General features: G+C 39.1%; 1 protein-coding gene across 2 annotated transcripts in view; it reads left to right on the top strand.

Annotated features, from left to right (window-relative positions):
- The first annotated feature begins 2,513 nt into the window (after nucleotides 1–2,513).
- LOC115013828 (protein crumbs homolog 1-like) overlaps nucleotides 2,514–14,625 on the top strand; it is a 32,698-nt gene continuing 20,586 nt past the window's right edge. Inside the window, exons 1-3 of one of the 2 annotated variants that reach the window (XM_029440356.1) lie at nucleotides 2,514–2,699; nucleotides 11,295–11,885; nucleotides 12,563–12,758. In XM_029440356.1, the coding sequence (XP_029296216.1) occupies nucleotides 2,630–2,699; nucleotides 11,295–11,885; nucleotides 12,563–12,758 (857 nt within the window). In that variant the 5' untranslated portion in view covers nucleotides 2,514–2,629. Of the gene's footprint in view, nucleotides 2,700–11,189; nucleotides 11,886–12,562; nucleotides 12,759–14,625 lie in introns of both variants that reach the window. The other variant, XM_029440355.1, reaches the window with a different exon arrangement.

The following is a 14,625-nucleotide window of genomic DNA, read 5'->3' as shown; positions in this document are numbered from 1 at the left end:
AAAAAACACTTCCAATAACATTCAGATTGTATGTCTGGAGAAAAATCAGATTATGAACAGGACACAGATCAATGGCATTGTTGACTTTATTGTCTAATATCAATTCATACTGCAGTATGTAAATTGTCACCTAAAGAAATGCAGTTGACAACGTTAACTTTAACGGTGTCAATTCAAAGTCATCAGTAAACATACTAGTATATTAGCTTGCTGGCTGTAGTGTTAGCCCATCATTCACATGACCCATTCCATGCAGGTCGTAGCGGTCCCCGCGGAGTCTCCCCAATAACCAGAGATGTGGGTGCTAATTAAGAAGTCTGTGTATACATTGGAGGCATGTTGTGTCAAGTTGTGTCATGTAAGACTGATGAATAGTGGGAGGCACAAATATAAAGTGAGATCAAATATAGTAATTATAATTAAAAGTTCAGGGAAAACATGGCTGCAGAATATATAATATAATAATATAATAATAATAATAATAATAATAATAATAATAATAATATATATCATATATAACATCTGTAGCTCACTTTTCCTTGACAGACAGAGAGCCTGTCAGCCTCCTCAGGCCTGGCTGAGACTCCATGTCAGCCTGCTGTCATTTTCTCTATTGTGTGGCTGCAGACAGTCACTGAGGAATGTGAAGCTGTGAAGCTGCTCTGACTCACTACTTTATACATTTGCATGTCGCTTGTTGAAGGCCACCCGCCCCTCTCCTCTCCCGGCCCCTCCCCCACCTCTCACAGAGTGTTTAATTAAACTTTTTTTGTTGTTGTGAACGCAGCAGGTTGGAGTTAAGCCTGACGCTGGGATCAGGGCCTGTGCATGTGGTTGGGGGTGGGAGTGTGTGGGAGTGGAAGTGGGGGAGAGTAAGGCATTTGTCTACCTACCATAGAGGCCTCCACCAACCAGATAGGTGCTGGTATAAGCTCCTTCTACCCCTGCTCACAGAAGTGGGGGTGGGAGTTAAGGGCACTGGGGAGCAACATCCAGTGGATCCACAAACTTCACTAGAAAGTACAAATTTAGAGTAGCCTACTTTATTAGAACGTTGTCTTGGTTAAACACTGAAAAAGTCAACATCGACCCAAGAAAGGATGTCTTCAATTTCTCAGTATTTAAAATCAATATCCAACTAACATGAATGTTTCCATTTTGCAGATGTTGAAACAAATGTACTTTCTACAAGACTGATTATTTACTATTGTTAACTTTTTTATCTTCTTGGGCAAATTTCCTTATTCTAAATGAAGCAAAATTTCTTAATACAACCCCAACTTTTAAGTTTTTATTAATTTGTTAATTTGTTATTTAGAGTATTATTTGTAACAAATTATAAAAACAAATCAGTAGCTAAATTTTACTACCAAAGATGCTTGATGTTTTTTTCTTCTATTTATTATTATTATTATTATTATTATTATTATTATTATTATTATTATTATTATTATTATTGTTATTATTATTATTTTTATTGTTATTATTATTATTATTATTATTATTACCTTCTGATTTAGCTTTGTTTTTCTTTCTTTGTTAATTAAAATGATATGGCACCTAGAGTCCTGGGCTCTGTATAACCCTAGTATAATTGCCAATGATTAAAATGTATCTACAGCTGTCTTTCATTCAAAAATGTTAAAATATACATTGATTGTCATCTATATAAAGATTTATATATCTGTATTCCAATGCATAATATATATTATGCATTGGAATACAGATGCACACAGTAAACACGTTCTTATAGGCCATGGCACAGGTAGTGAGGAGGATACAGGCCAATTAATGAATTTAAAAATGCATCGTGACTGTAAGGTGTGATCATTTACACCTGAACTACATTTAATCCGGCAGTTTTTCATTTAATTCAATTTGATTGTATTTCACATCTAATCTCAAATATTATTTCTTCAATCTTTAAGCAGTTATCAATTGTTTTGGGAAATGTTGCGAAATCAAAAAATGTGTTGATTAATCGATTAGTAAATTGCTAACAAGTGTTATCGCTCATTATTTAAAAACTTTATTGGAAAAGTAATGTTTTGAAGGAATATGTCACATTCCAGCATAACATAGTGCCATCTTCTAAACTGTGAGCATATGATGCTTTTTTTATCTTATAATAATAACAAAAATCATGAAAAGTTATTAGTAGTTAGTTACTGCCCCAAAAATGCTGATGTGTGGAATGTTGAATCCAGCATGACTGTCATTGATTTGAGTCACTTTTAAATTCCTGAAAACGTGTAAATGTTAAAAGATAAATGTTAATCTAGAAGTAAAGGAAGTGAAGTGAACAGTGAGAAAGACCCGGTCAGTGAAGCAGTGGCTCAATGAGTCCATTCCAAGTCCAGCTCATGTTTTCCTCCCCTCACTCTCTGCTGGGGTGATTACTCTACAGCCCAACTCGGTCTCCAGAGAGACTCACACACACTGGAAAACACACGTTCACACACTCTCAGACCCAGAGTCCCAGTGGTCAGGCATGTAGGTGCTGGAGCTCACTCTCAGCAGCTAACTTGGAGCAGCCTGGATGGAGCACGGCAGTGTGGTGGTGGATGGAGAACCTGTGGACTGACAGCATCGCTCTACACTGAAGGAAACCTCAGCAGCCGGTTGTACCATGGAGTTTGGAAGAGTTTGGTCCAGATATCAGAGGACGGTGCTGATCACCATGATGATGTTCAAACTGGGTAAGGCTTCAACATGTGCAGTTTACTACCACTGCAGACATGTAAACAGATCATTTTACATGCATACCATATAGTAGAGTAGGAACTTTTAGGCAGTTTTTAATGGAAAAACAAACTATTCACAATTCCATACACAATTGTGTGTGAAGTGTACAGTATATGTCCAACCCTGCTTGTTTCCAGTATGTGTGCACATGCTTGGCCATGTATTGATATGTGCATTTAAAGCCACGACATCCTGTAGAAGCTGTTAACCATGTGGGTCTTTGAGTTGAACATACACAAATATCAAATCTTTCAAACCATACAGTTTCACATATGGATAATAATACATAATACACAGTAATAAATAAAGTACTCAATGTTTTACCTGTAATTATTACAAATCACAGGAAATGATGAGGAAATGATGAACCCATAAGATCGATCAGTAGATCAGCAGGCTACTGTTAACCGCAAAGCAATACATGAATCACATCATAACTTGTTTTGTTTACAATATATTTGAATGATAAGAGTGATCGAACCATGGAATCAAAGAAACAAAATGTTATGGAGTGATTTCTAAAGATAATATTTTTTTTGTGTAGGCTTTGATTACATTAAAACTCCCTTGTTCATAACAGATAATGAATTAATTTAACAGGATCTAAGTAGCTGCTTCCCTCATGACTCCCTCATGTGTGGAGAATCTGCAGCACGTCCTAGGGTGTGTCTGAGTGTGTGTATGTGTGAGTGTGTGTGTGTGTGTGTGATGGGAGGGGTTCTTGGTCGACCCCACCACCTTATGAAACACCGTTGACCCATTTTTCCCGCGACCTTCATTTGTGTGAAGCGTCTGAAGCTCGTTTAAACGCTGGAGGACCAGCAGCAGGGATTGGCTGAGGGGGGCATTGTTGAAGATCACCATGGTAACGAGCTGAGCGTTCGGCTGCACGGCTACACAGCTTTTTGTCTTAGCTTTGAATGGAAGGAGTGATGGGTATTACAAGAGACCTGGCACTCTGAGGTCTTGAGGATTTAAAGAAAAACAAAAACACATACGGGAAGCCGAACACATGTGATGATGAAGATGAGGATAACAGGGATTTTAAGATGCAGGGTTTGCCCAGTAAGACTACTATATTCAAGACTCACATTTATTGAAAAGTACACAAAAGCATCCATAGCATTCACCAACCAGTTTACTGAGAAGAAGCAGCTTAAACAGTTGAACAGGATATGGATTTTAGTGGAAAGGCCTTAAAATGGAGCATCGCTTTAATGCAACACAGTCTGAACAGCAGCAGTTTTAGGAAAATGAGAACACGACAGACGACATCCTCTATGACACACACAGACTGTGACATTTATTTCATAATTTTTTTGCAGAAGCTTACTAATTATTTCACTTTTTAAGGAACAAAGATTAAAAATCACTCCATCTCATTACTCATAATGCCAGCATTTGTTTTAGTTCATTGTAATTGTAATGACTAGTCCTATGATTTAAATTTGTCAAATAAAAGTTTTAAAAACACATATTTTCCCCCCAAACTAGATACAAACATTGTGTTAGAAATGAAGCAGCAGCAGCTCACATGGGAGACATTCAGTGTGTAACTGTGACTGATTCAGAGGCGATTTGTGCATTTTTCTGTACAAAGCAAAGCAGCCGCCTGCTGTGGAGCCTTTGGAGCACAAAGATGAACTCGGGCAGAGCTGCTCGTCTCTTGTGGTGATTTCAATAAAATTCCTCTGAGCCCAACGTGTGCGTTAGGCAGGGGCTTCCCTTTCTCTGTGATTCATAGCATTGCTGCTTCCTCTGCCCTGCAGCGAGACTCTCTGTTGACTTTGTGTTGCTGTTTTCGTGACTTGGGGTACACTTTTTCCGGCTCTCTCCCTGCCTTTTGCACCTGCCAAGAATTTAGAGTGTCTTTATCTCATTAGATATGGTATTTTAAGACGTGCAGAGGCCCTTCAAAACTCTTAAAAAGTCAAAATTGTCTTAGCAACATACACACATTCTTTCAGTCTCGCTGACTCACTGCCATTAACGTCTTGCCCAGATTCTTGGAAAAAAATGTGCTTTGGGAGGTTGTTTTAGTTAAGTTTAGATTGGAGTTTTGCTCACGGTGTTGCTAACTTTAAAAAGTTGGGTCACCCAAATTAGTAAAAAGACTTAATTTGTTCTAGTTAAGACACAATTCAAAGATAATTCTGGAGTTATAATTTTTCTTTCTTAAAAAGCCAACAATGTGTTAATCGTGTAAATACTCTCTGACATCGCTATCTGTGGCTCTCAGCTCTAAGACCATTGGTTTCTGCTGAAGAAGTAAATATATACAAAAGGCATCTAGCTTTTTTAAGGCTCAGTCAAATCCTTAAACAGCTGGTCACTAGACTTTTTATCACGTTAACGTTCCTCAAACAGGAAGAAATAGTGAATTTGTTGGGGACTATTTTCAGCTCTAAAGAGTGTTTGTGGCAGCAGGACAGCATTTGTTAGAGTGAGTCAAAATAAACCACAGTGTGTGTGCTCATAGTAACGAAGGAACATGTCGTCCAGTGCAACAGTGTAATGTGTTTGAATAGTTTTTGGACAACAATAGGGCTCTATAATATCTTTGATATCACCAGGTGTATTCCATAAAAGGTTGAGTAAGCAACATGCCTTCTACTGTATGTACAGTACAAGCCCAGCTTTATCTTAACCAGAGCGACTTACAGTGATCTAACTACATTGAACTCACAACCATCTGGTGTTCTGTTTGGAAGCCGTACCATTACACCACCAGGCCATCACCACACATTTCTTACAAATCTTGCAAAAAACACAAATCCAATGGAAGGGTATTTTGTTAAAATTTAGATTGAAGTTTTGCTCTGGATGTTCTTAAATATTAAACATTGTGCAGTTTATGACTGCAGACTGCAATAACTTGAGTAGGAGGCACAAGCCATTCAGATTAATGAACACGTATATTTACGTGATAACATGATGTATTGCCAGCAATGCGCTTCTTCAGAACATTTAATTCATCACGGTGGCAACTGAATGTACTAAATAATCCATATAAAGTAACCAAAGATGTTGAGTGCTCAGGTGAACCTTGTTAATGAAATGTACGTATGTCCTACTAGTAAGAGAAATGAACCACAGAATGTTGTAAATTACTACTGATAGAAAGACCTTTGCACAAAATGTTCTGTATTTTTATCCAACATACACATTATTTTGTACACATAATGAGATCTGGGGTGTATATTCCTGCCGTGCTGTGTATCCATGCTCCTGCTTCCTTTCCAAACTGTTATACTTCTTAGGTTTCATATTTAAAAAGAAAATGAAAAACACCTCCACACCGGCCACACTTTACAGATTTTTGTGAATTGGTATAAATTCCTACAACAAAGTTGGGGTAACAGTGGTAATTTCTTGGTCTGTTAATACTTTAATTTAATTTGGAATCAGGTTGATTTTCCTGCTTTTCAACTGGGGAGATTAAAAACCTGCAGATTTAATATAACAAGTAGACAAAGAGGAATGAAGCAACAGCATTGACTCCATGCTTCACATCAGAGTAGGGATATGTCTGTGTTAAAGCAAAACCCTCTTGGAAGAAGAGACTGTGAGATCTCAGGAGAGCAGTTTGATCCTGACATCATTCTACTTGCTGCAGAGCCACAGTCATTGGCTCTGCTCAGTGTTTAACTGAGCTGACTAACTGATGCTGGTACCATTCAGTGCCAGGGATCGACCCTGTCTGGCCATAACCATGATCTATGAAGTGCTCAGTGCCGGGGGAGGGGCTAGAGGAGCTGTTATCAGCTCCCTGGAATGTGTGAAGGGTTGATTGGGTTTGGATGGAAGGGCGAAGAGTGAGGAGACCCTCACTGTCTCTGTCAGCCGTCTCCTACAGAGGCCTTCATTCATGAGATTACAGGTTAAAGTGCATGATTTTGCTTTTCACACCAGTCCAGGGAAAGATCTTGACTCTCTTGGCAAGGGAGACGAAAGAGAACAACAATGACACAAAAGAAAAAATGATCTCAGTACAAGTGAGAGCCAACAGAGGGAGGTAAAAGAGGGGGTGTAAGGCAGACAGAGGAAATGACACTTGTGAAAAAGACATTGCAGCTTAAGTTAAGATATGAAGGAAGAACATGCAAAAAATCCCTTAGCATCAAACCTGGGTCATTTAACACATTCTGTAGCATGATTGAGGGATTTACTGCATGAACATCCTTTTCACAAAAGAAGTCTTCCTATCGCTGTGTAATGGTTCTTTAAAAATCCCAGTATGAAATGTTATTGTCAAATGCAAAAACACTTCAACATACAGTACCAGTCAAAAGTTGCTGTATAGCCACAGTCAGTGGCCAAAGATTTGACTGGTACTGTAAATGACCGTTCTCTGTGGTGCAGAAGTGTCACAGTGTGTGTATAAAATGCAACATTTATATTTGAGGGCAGCAAGGATGATTGCAGTTAATCTGTTATACTGAGAGATAATTAACATTTTTTTTTATTGGTGACCTGTTGACAACCTATAACAAATGTATCCTGCACATTTTAGTGGGTATGTATGGAGTCTCAAGTGTGCCGCTGGAATAATCAATAATAATAATAATAATAAACTTTTTCACGTTTTTTTATTATCTTTATAATCAGTTTGTCAGTAAAGAAAAAAAAAGATTATAGACATTATAATTGGATAACCTTTATATTTAAATGAGCTGCTGGCTGTTCATCAACAGCAAAAACGCTATACAAGTCTAATGTATTATTATTATTATTATTATTATTATTATTATTAATAATAATAAAAGGCGTGTCAAAGGAAAAACAGCTGGCCCGCCACTGCTCCTGTTCCTCATCTTACTTTCAAGGATGGCAATATTGCCCTGTCGTCCGGTTGGTCCACCCCTTTGGCACAAACTAAAATAGGCAACTGTCCAAACATTTTGTACAGACCTTCATGCCCCTCAAAGGGTGGATACATTTGGTGATCGCCTAGTGTCAGGTAAAACAATACTTAATACTACTTAATAGTGCAACACTATCAACCTTAACTGTGTTTAGTGCTGCACATGTTAGTATGCTAACATAACTGGTGAACATGGTTATTTTACTTCCAAAACATCAAAAAACATCATTCCAATCACGATTGGAAAGTTACAGAAATGTACAGAAACGGGCACAAACCCTTCTAATCTGAAGTGTGGGGGGAGAGGGTTACAAAGCCATTCAACCATCCGACATCAACAGTTCTGATAGGAGTATACTGCCCTCTCCCCTCTTGTTTGCCTACATGTCTTCCAATCAAAAAGAGCTGTTTCTTAAAGCAGACAAACTAATTGTGAGATCGAATAACATACATTTGTAAATGGTATAAAAAAATGAACGCTTTTAATTCAATCAGTATAATCTATAATTATTCCACACTTTATACTCTATAGATTGGCACTACTTTCAAAAACAGAAGTGCAAAGTACTTCTTTACTCAACAAATGCAACAAGAGTTCAGACATTGTTCAAAAGCCAAAAAGCATCAGAAAACATTTCCAGTCATTATAAATTCACTGACTAAGGTCTCAATGGACTTCACTGCACCTCAATCTAACAATGTATCAGTTTAGGTTATCAACACTATGCAGGGACTTCTGGGATCAGCATTCAAATACATAGAGGGAGAACAAACAACACAGCACTTCTTTGGATTTCTCAGGTATGGAAAGCATCAAGACTGTGGGAAGAGAAGTGAGAGACTGATGTGAGGAGGAAGACTTGATGTTAGAGGAGATGAAGGAAGTGATAGCAGATGCATGTGAGAGGAACTGGGGGTGTTAAAGTGGGAAATGAATAATGTAGGTGTTGCAGGGAAGATATAAACACATTGTTACCAGGATGTTTGTGTTGATGACTTGCTACCAGAGGAACACATTGTTTGTTGATGACTTTATTCAAAGCACCCTACAGTACCCTGATACCACACATTTCTGAGTATGGCTGCTTGTGGTGGAAATGAAGCATCTTATTAGGGGACACTGGGGAAAAGGTGTCAGAATTTGCCGACATACATGTAGTTCATGTGTGCGGCTTTGACTCAGGAGGTAGAGTGGTCGGCGACCAGTCGGAGGATCGATCCCCAGCCACTGCAGTCAACATATCGAAGTGTCCTTGGGCAATATGCTGAACCCCAAATTGCTCACGATGGCCAGCTGTGTGTGAGTGTGTGAGATTGCTTATCCCTACTGATGTGCACCTTGTATGGTAGCAACTGACTCTGTGTGAATGGGTGAATGCTGACGTGTGTTGTAAAGCATTTCAAGTGATTGGAAAGATTGGAAAAGCACTGTATAAATGCAGTCCATTTACCATCTACTTTAGAAAAGATTTTTTAAGCTATGCTTTTGAAAGAAAAATGAATACAATCTACCTCCCACATTTTTTAATAAGAATGTATAAGCTATAACATGCATCCTTGCATCATAAGTCAATACACTTTTGCTGCTACGGCTACTTAGTGGAGAAGGATCATTAGCTGATGGTGGCTAATGTTAAGTAAACACGTCGTACCCCTGCAGGAAGCATGTTTGTTGTTTCCTGCTTGTCGTCCACTCACTCTCAAGCAAGTCACCTAATGATGATGTCTTTACTCAAATATATCATCCTGTAATTGCCACTTAGGCAATGTTTACTAAAGTTACATAGTCTTGCATTAACCCCACAAATAACAAGCATTAGCAGTAGTGAGGCAAAACTTGTCAATTTGACCACATAATGGCACTACACTGGAGGAAACTCAAAATCTAAGAAGGTTCTTCCCTGTGGAGCATGACTGTATTTAGAAGTGCATTGTGTGAAGTCAGACGTGTGTGACTGACATGCTTATGGAAAGGCCATTTCTATTTCCCAGGTTTAACAGAAATACATTTTAATCAAAGTCTGCATAAGGTGGAGGTTGGGGTGGGTGGATGTATGGGTCAAACACTTTCTGTGAGATTGCGTTGTTGTTAAGCTATCTTGCTCTGAACCAATGTTTTGGACAGATTGACAGACTGAAGAAAAAAAGAAGCAACTATGCTGTTCATGTTTTGCATGAATGTGGTTCTCAGACAATCGTTAAATATTTCAGGTTAGTAATATCACTATTGTTCCACACATCATAGTTCCAAACTGTGTACTGAGTGAATGAGTAATGAGTGAAACTCTCATTGACAACACTGACAGCTGCTAGTTTGGTCATGTAATAAGTTTACTTTTAACACCATCTGCTCTGACCTTAAGTCCAAAGGAAAGAGGGGCTTGTGACTAAAGGTCAGAGTTATAGGTAGACCACTGTATAAACTGGAGGGTAATGCAGCTAAAGTTTACGGGGAAAGAGACTTTAGGCTACTGTGTTAGCAAACAGGTATTCAGCTCACTTTCAGTTTATTGAAGTCCTCATTCACAGTCAAATACCTTCATTGCAGGCTTTTTAAGTATGTCCCATTACCTATATTCTTGGGGTCATAATGGTTCAGCAGGATGTAAAGGGGTAGCCTAATCTGTGAGTTTATCTGTTTTTCTGGAGATTAGCGCTCTACTACTTTGGTGTTTTAGTAGTACTTATTGAGGTCACTTGTCAATTAAAATGTGGACTTGATGTTTATCCTTGGAATTTCTATCAAAGGAGTTTACGTTTCCTTCAATGGCACCTCTTGTCTTTGTCAGTTCCCCATCGTTGTTCATGCTAACTTCACAGCTGTTCCATAATTAAAAGAAACTAGGAATGTAGCCAAATACACAATAATGCATAACCAGGTCACAGTTTGTAACGAAACTTACATGTATGTAAGAAAGAAATATATCAGTAATTGAGTTTTATGATCACTTGGGGAGAACAAAAACCTGTAAACACAACACCTGCATATTATCACATTATAAAGTTATATTGCTACAGTATTTACACACGTTGTGTTTTTGGACCTTTAGCAAATGTAAATGAATATAGCCTGCTGCTGCTGAAACAAGGTTGATAAGAGTGGGGACAGGGAACCTAACAGTAAAGTTGTGGGCTGTTAAACAAAAACATATCAAAATATTGATTGGAGCAGCTTTATACTTCAATCAGCTGTAGATGTTCTGCAACCATCAGAAATGGTCCACCAGATATATGTACAGTATATCAAGGAATGGGGCTTTAAATATAACACAGCCAGCTATCAATATTATAATTATTTTGCCCTTAAATAAAAGCACAGACAATTTTTAAACACAGCAGGTATACTTAAGCAAAGAGAATAAAATGACAAAAATGTATAATATACACATAAGATGTTGTATATGAGCTCTATAATGCATGGAAAACAATAGTAATTGTGAGAGACCAAGGTGAATATACAATATTTAAATGTTTGGCAATTTGGTACTACCTCTCTCCATCCCTGTTTGGGATTTAGGCTTGTAAGAAAGAAAACGGTTGCCTATGGCATCTTTAACTGCAGCTGTGTCTTCCATTCTAGGCCTACTGTGCACAGCTGCAGCAGACAAGTGTCTGTCATCTCCCTGCAACAATGGTGCCACATGTCTTGAAAACCTGGGTGACTATGTTTGCCTTTGCCCCAAAGGACCGATGTGGTACATGGGCGAAAACTGTGATGAGCTGTATGATGCCTGTATCATGGCACCTTGCACCAACTGTACCAGCAGGCCTGGCACTGACGAGTTCACCTGCCACTGCCCGGACGGCTTCACGGGCCTCAACTGCACACAGGATGTAGATGAATGTCAGAGCAACCCCTGCAAAGGCATCCAGTCCAATTGTGTCAACGGAATCAATGGCTATTCCTGCTACTGCCCCCTGGGATTGGGAGGGGAGGACTGCCAGGATAATGTGACCATTTGTTTAGAGAAAACATGCCAGAATGGTGGCACCTGTCTGGACATCCCTGACATTGGGCACAGGTGCCAGTGTGCTGCTGGGTACCAGGGGATGGACTGTGAGGAGAACATTGATGAATGCCGGTCTCAGCCCTGTAAGAATGGAGCCATCTGTAAAGACGGGGCTGATACCTACCAGTGTTTCTGTGTGCCTGGATTTCAAGGCTACCACTGTGACTTGGACATCAACGAGTGTGCCTCCCGACCCTGTCAAAACAATGGCACATGTCTGGATGAGGTGGATCACTACAGGTGTGACTGCCCTCCAGGATTCAAAGGTAAGCCACTATGTTTAATAAGTCAGTGGCTTAATGAAGTCAGACTGGCTAGGCTTTGCAAAGGAGACATTTCTGTCATCAATCAGATCTTGGCTAATGATCTGCCATGTGGTGGGGTGGTGATGGCCTAGTGGTCTAGTGGTACACCTTCCGAACAAAACACTAGAAGGTGGGGAGTTCTATAACAAGGCTGCCATCATTGTGCCCCTGAGCAAGGTGCTTAACTCCGAGCTGCTCCAGGGAGACTGTCCCTGTACTTAATTCAATGTAAGTCGCTCTGGATAAGAGCGTCAGCTAAATGACCTGTAATGTAATGTAATAATGTAATGTGATATGAATATATTTGATCACCAAAACAGCAATCCATTATGAGACTAGCACTCTCCATTTGAGGGTAAACGAGCCAAATGCCCGAGGGCCATAACCATACAGTAGCCATACTTTATTTGTCTAATTGTAACCACACTGTAGTTTATTTCTTCCTAACCTATTTAACTTGCAACAAACTCAGCATGGCTCTGGCCCTGTCAAAGAGGCATTAGTGTGTGTTGCTGTAGTTTGTAATATAATATATATAATATTTATATCTATAATTATAATATATAATAATATAATAATGAGGTGTGTTGCCAAACTCACTCCTTGGCCCACTGCCATCCCTGCTCTGTTCCCTGCAGGGATTAATTGTGAGGTGGAGATCGATGAGTGCGAGGTGAATCCCTGCCAGAACGGTGCCACCTGCCGCGATCACATCGCCACATACACGTGTGAGTGCGTGGCCGGCTTCCAGGGCCAAGACTGCGAGGTCAACATTGATGAATGTGCCAGCATTCCCTGTTTGAATGAGGGCCAGTGCCTCGACGGGGTCAACAGGTAGGATTACACACACCTGTACATACCCACACATACAATTTTAGTATAGATATTGATTTTTGAAATGCAATAGAACTTCATGGATAAACAGTTACACTATTCCATTGATATGGACTGTTGTACATGTGAGGCAGAATTTAACTATAAACGAGGTCTGACAAACCGACTGATGTTTGAGTAACAAGATGTGGACCTGTACAGGTAAAGTTGACAGATTTGTCAGCTGGTGTGTTGTGAATAACCTGAAACAATAATGTTAGTAAGATGAAGGAGCTATTGAATTAACGATAACAAAATTAAAATGGTCCAGCGCCAATGTTCATCATGAATGAAAAGGTTTCCTATTACAAATATCTGGGGATTCATATTGATATGAAACTGAACTTGTCTGAAATCATGTCTTCAACACAGAAACCGTATTCATAAGCAGAAACTAAAAATAGATGATGTAGAAAATGTAAACTGCTATCACTGGCCTCTGTCACATTGTTTTACATGATGATTTAGTTCAAAGGGTCCTCTTTGTATGTTTTCAGAATTAATCTTCCAATGAATCTTTATCTTTATGTTTAAGTATTTCTTTCTGACATACACACCAGAATGATGTCTTTGATGAGATGTCTGAATATGAATACTGTGAACTTCAGTGGAATCTGATTGTATCAAGTTTACACTCATACACAGAGTTAGAGTGGTAGTAGTAAGTGATTATTGTCTTATTATCATATGTATAACCTATATACATAATTAGTGTCTATACTCTGTCTGTGTTCACTCTCACGTTGAGCCTGGTAAGGCCGATGTGTAGTGTGTGGTGTGTCTGTGGCTGCATGGCAGACATTAAAGTTGACCAGGGATAAGAATTAATCCACTTATTGTCAGCCCTTGTAATGAGTCATTGAGATGGCTGGAGGTGCTGAGAATACCTGGTAGTAACACTGATTGGAACAGCAGGGAGTGAGGACGATGTGTAAGATGTTATATTTTACACTTAGGGACAAGACAACTGATGGTGCAGCAAACATTGAATCATAGTGCAGGTTTAGACCCAGATCAGCTGATCATCAGCATATGACATTTCTGTTGAAGTTTTCTGATTTATTTTAACCTTGTTAGTCACAGTCTTTGCAACGAGTGCTGCAACATTCTATCTGCAAAAATTCTTTTCAGTGTGCTCATGGATCCCAGACTTTTCCCACTGGTCCACTCTCTGCTATTGTCAGCTACTGTGGTGCAGTCGCTCACAACATAGGAAGCTGCGGACACACTCCTAGCGGCACTGCATGAAGGAGCAAGTTCTGATTGATTCGCACTCGAGTTGAGACAAATGGCACAGCAGGTTGATGCTATGTTAAAGTGCTCTTTGGATGGTCCCGTTTCCAGAATTGGGAAGTTGTTCTTCTGTCTTCAGTGACATGAGCTTTAAGTTATATTATGGAAAAACATGGACGCGTTGAGTGTATTTTACACTCAACATTGTAGTGTTGTTTTATTGTTGCATGTACAGTAACAGTGTCACGGAGAAATTGTTGCCATACTTTGCAAAAAGTATCAAAACTCAAAAGGTACGAAAGGTTCGATACATTTACATGTACCAACTTGAAGGAACCTGTGCTGTCACTATCACTAATATGCTTGTGTCCAAATGTTATATCATCTTTGAATATTATAAGTGAGAAAAGGTACATTTTGAAAGATGGAATTGCACATTATTCTTCTTATAAATTAAAATGTGAATTCACAAGACATAACACACCCTTGCATTTCAGTACACTGGGTTTGTCACTACTTGGTCTGGTATTACCAGTAACTTATAGTTGCTAATCTTAGCAAAGTTTAGGTACATTTTGTTATATATATTTTTTTA

Source organism: Cottoperca gobio, chromosome 9, assembly GCF_900634415.1.
Source record: "Cottoperca gobio chromosome 9, fCotGob3.1, whole genome shotgun sequence".
Classification (NCBI taxonomy): Eukaryota; Metazoa; Chordata; class Actinopteri; order Perciformes; family Bovichtidae; genus Cottoperca; species Cottoperca gobio.
This window is presented reverse-complemented; position numbering and strand designations above follow the sequence as displayed.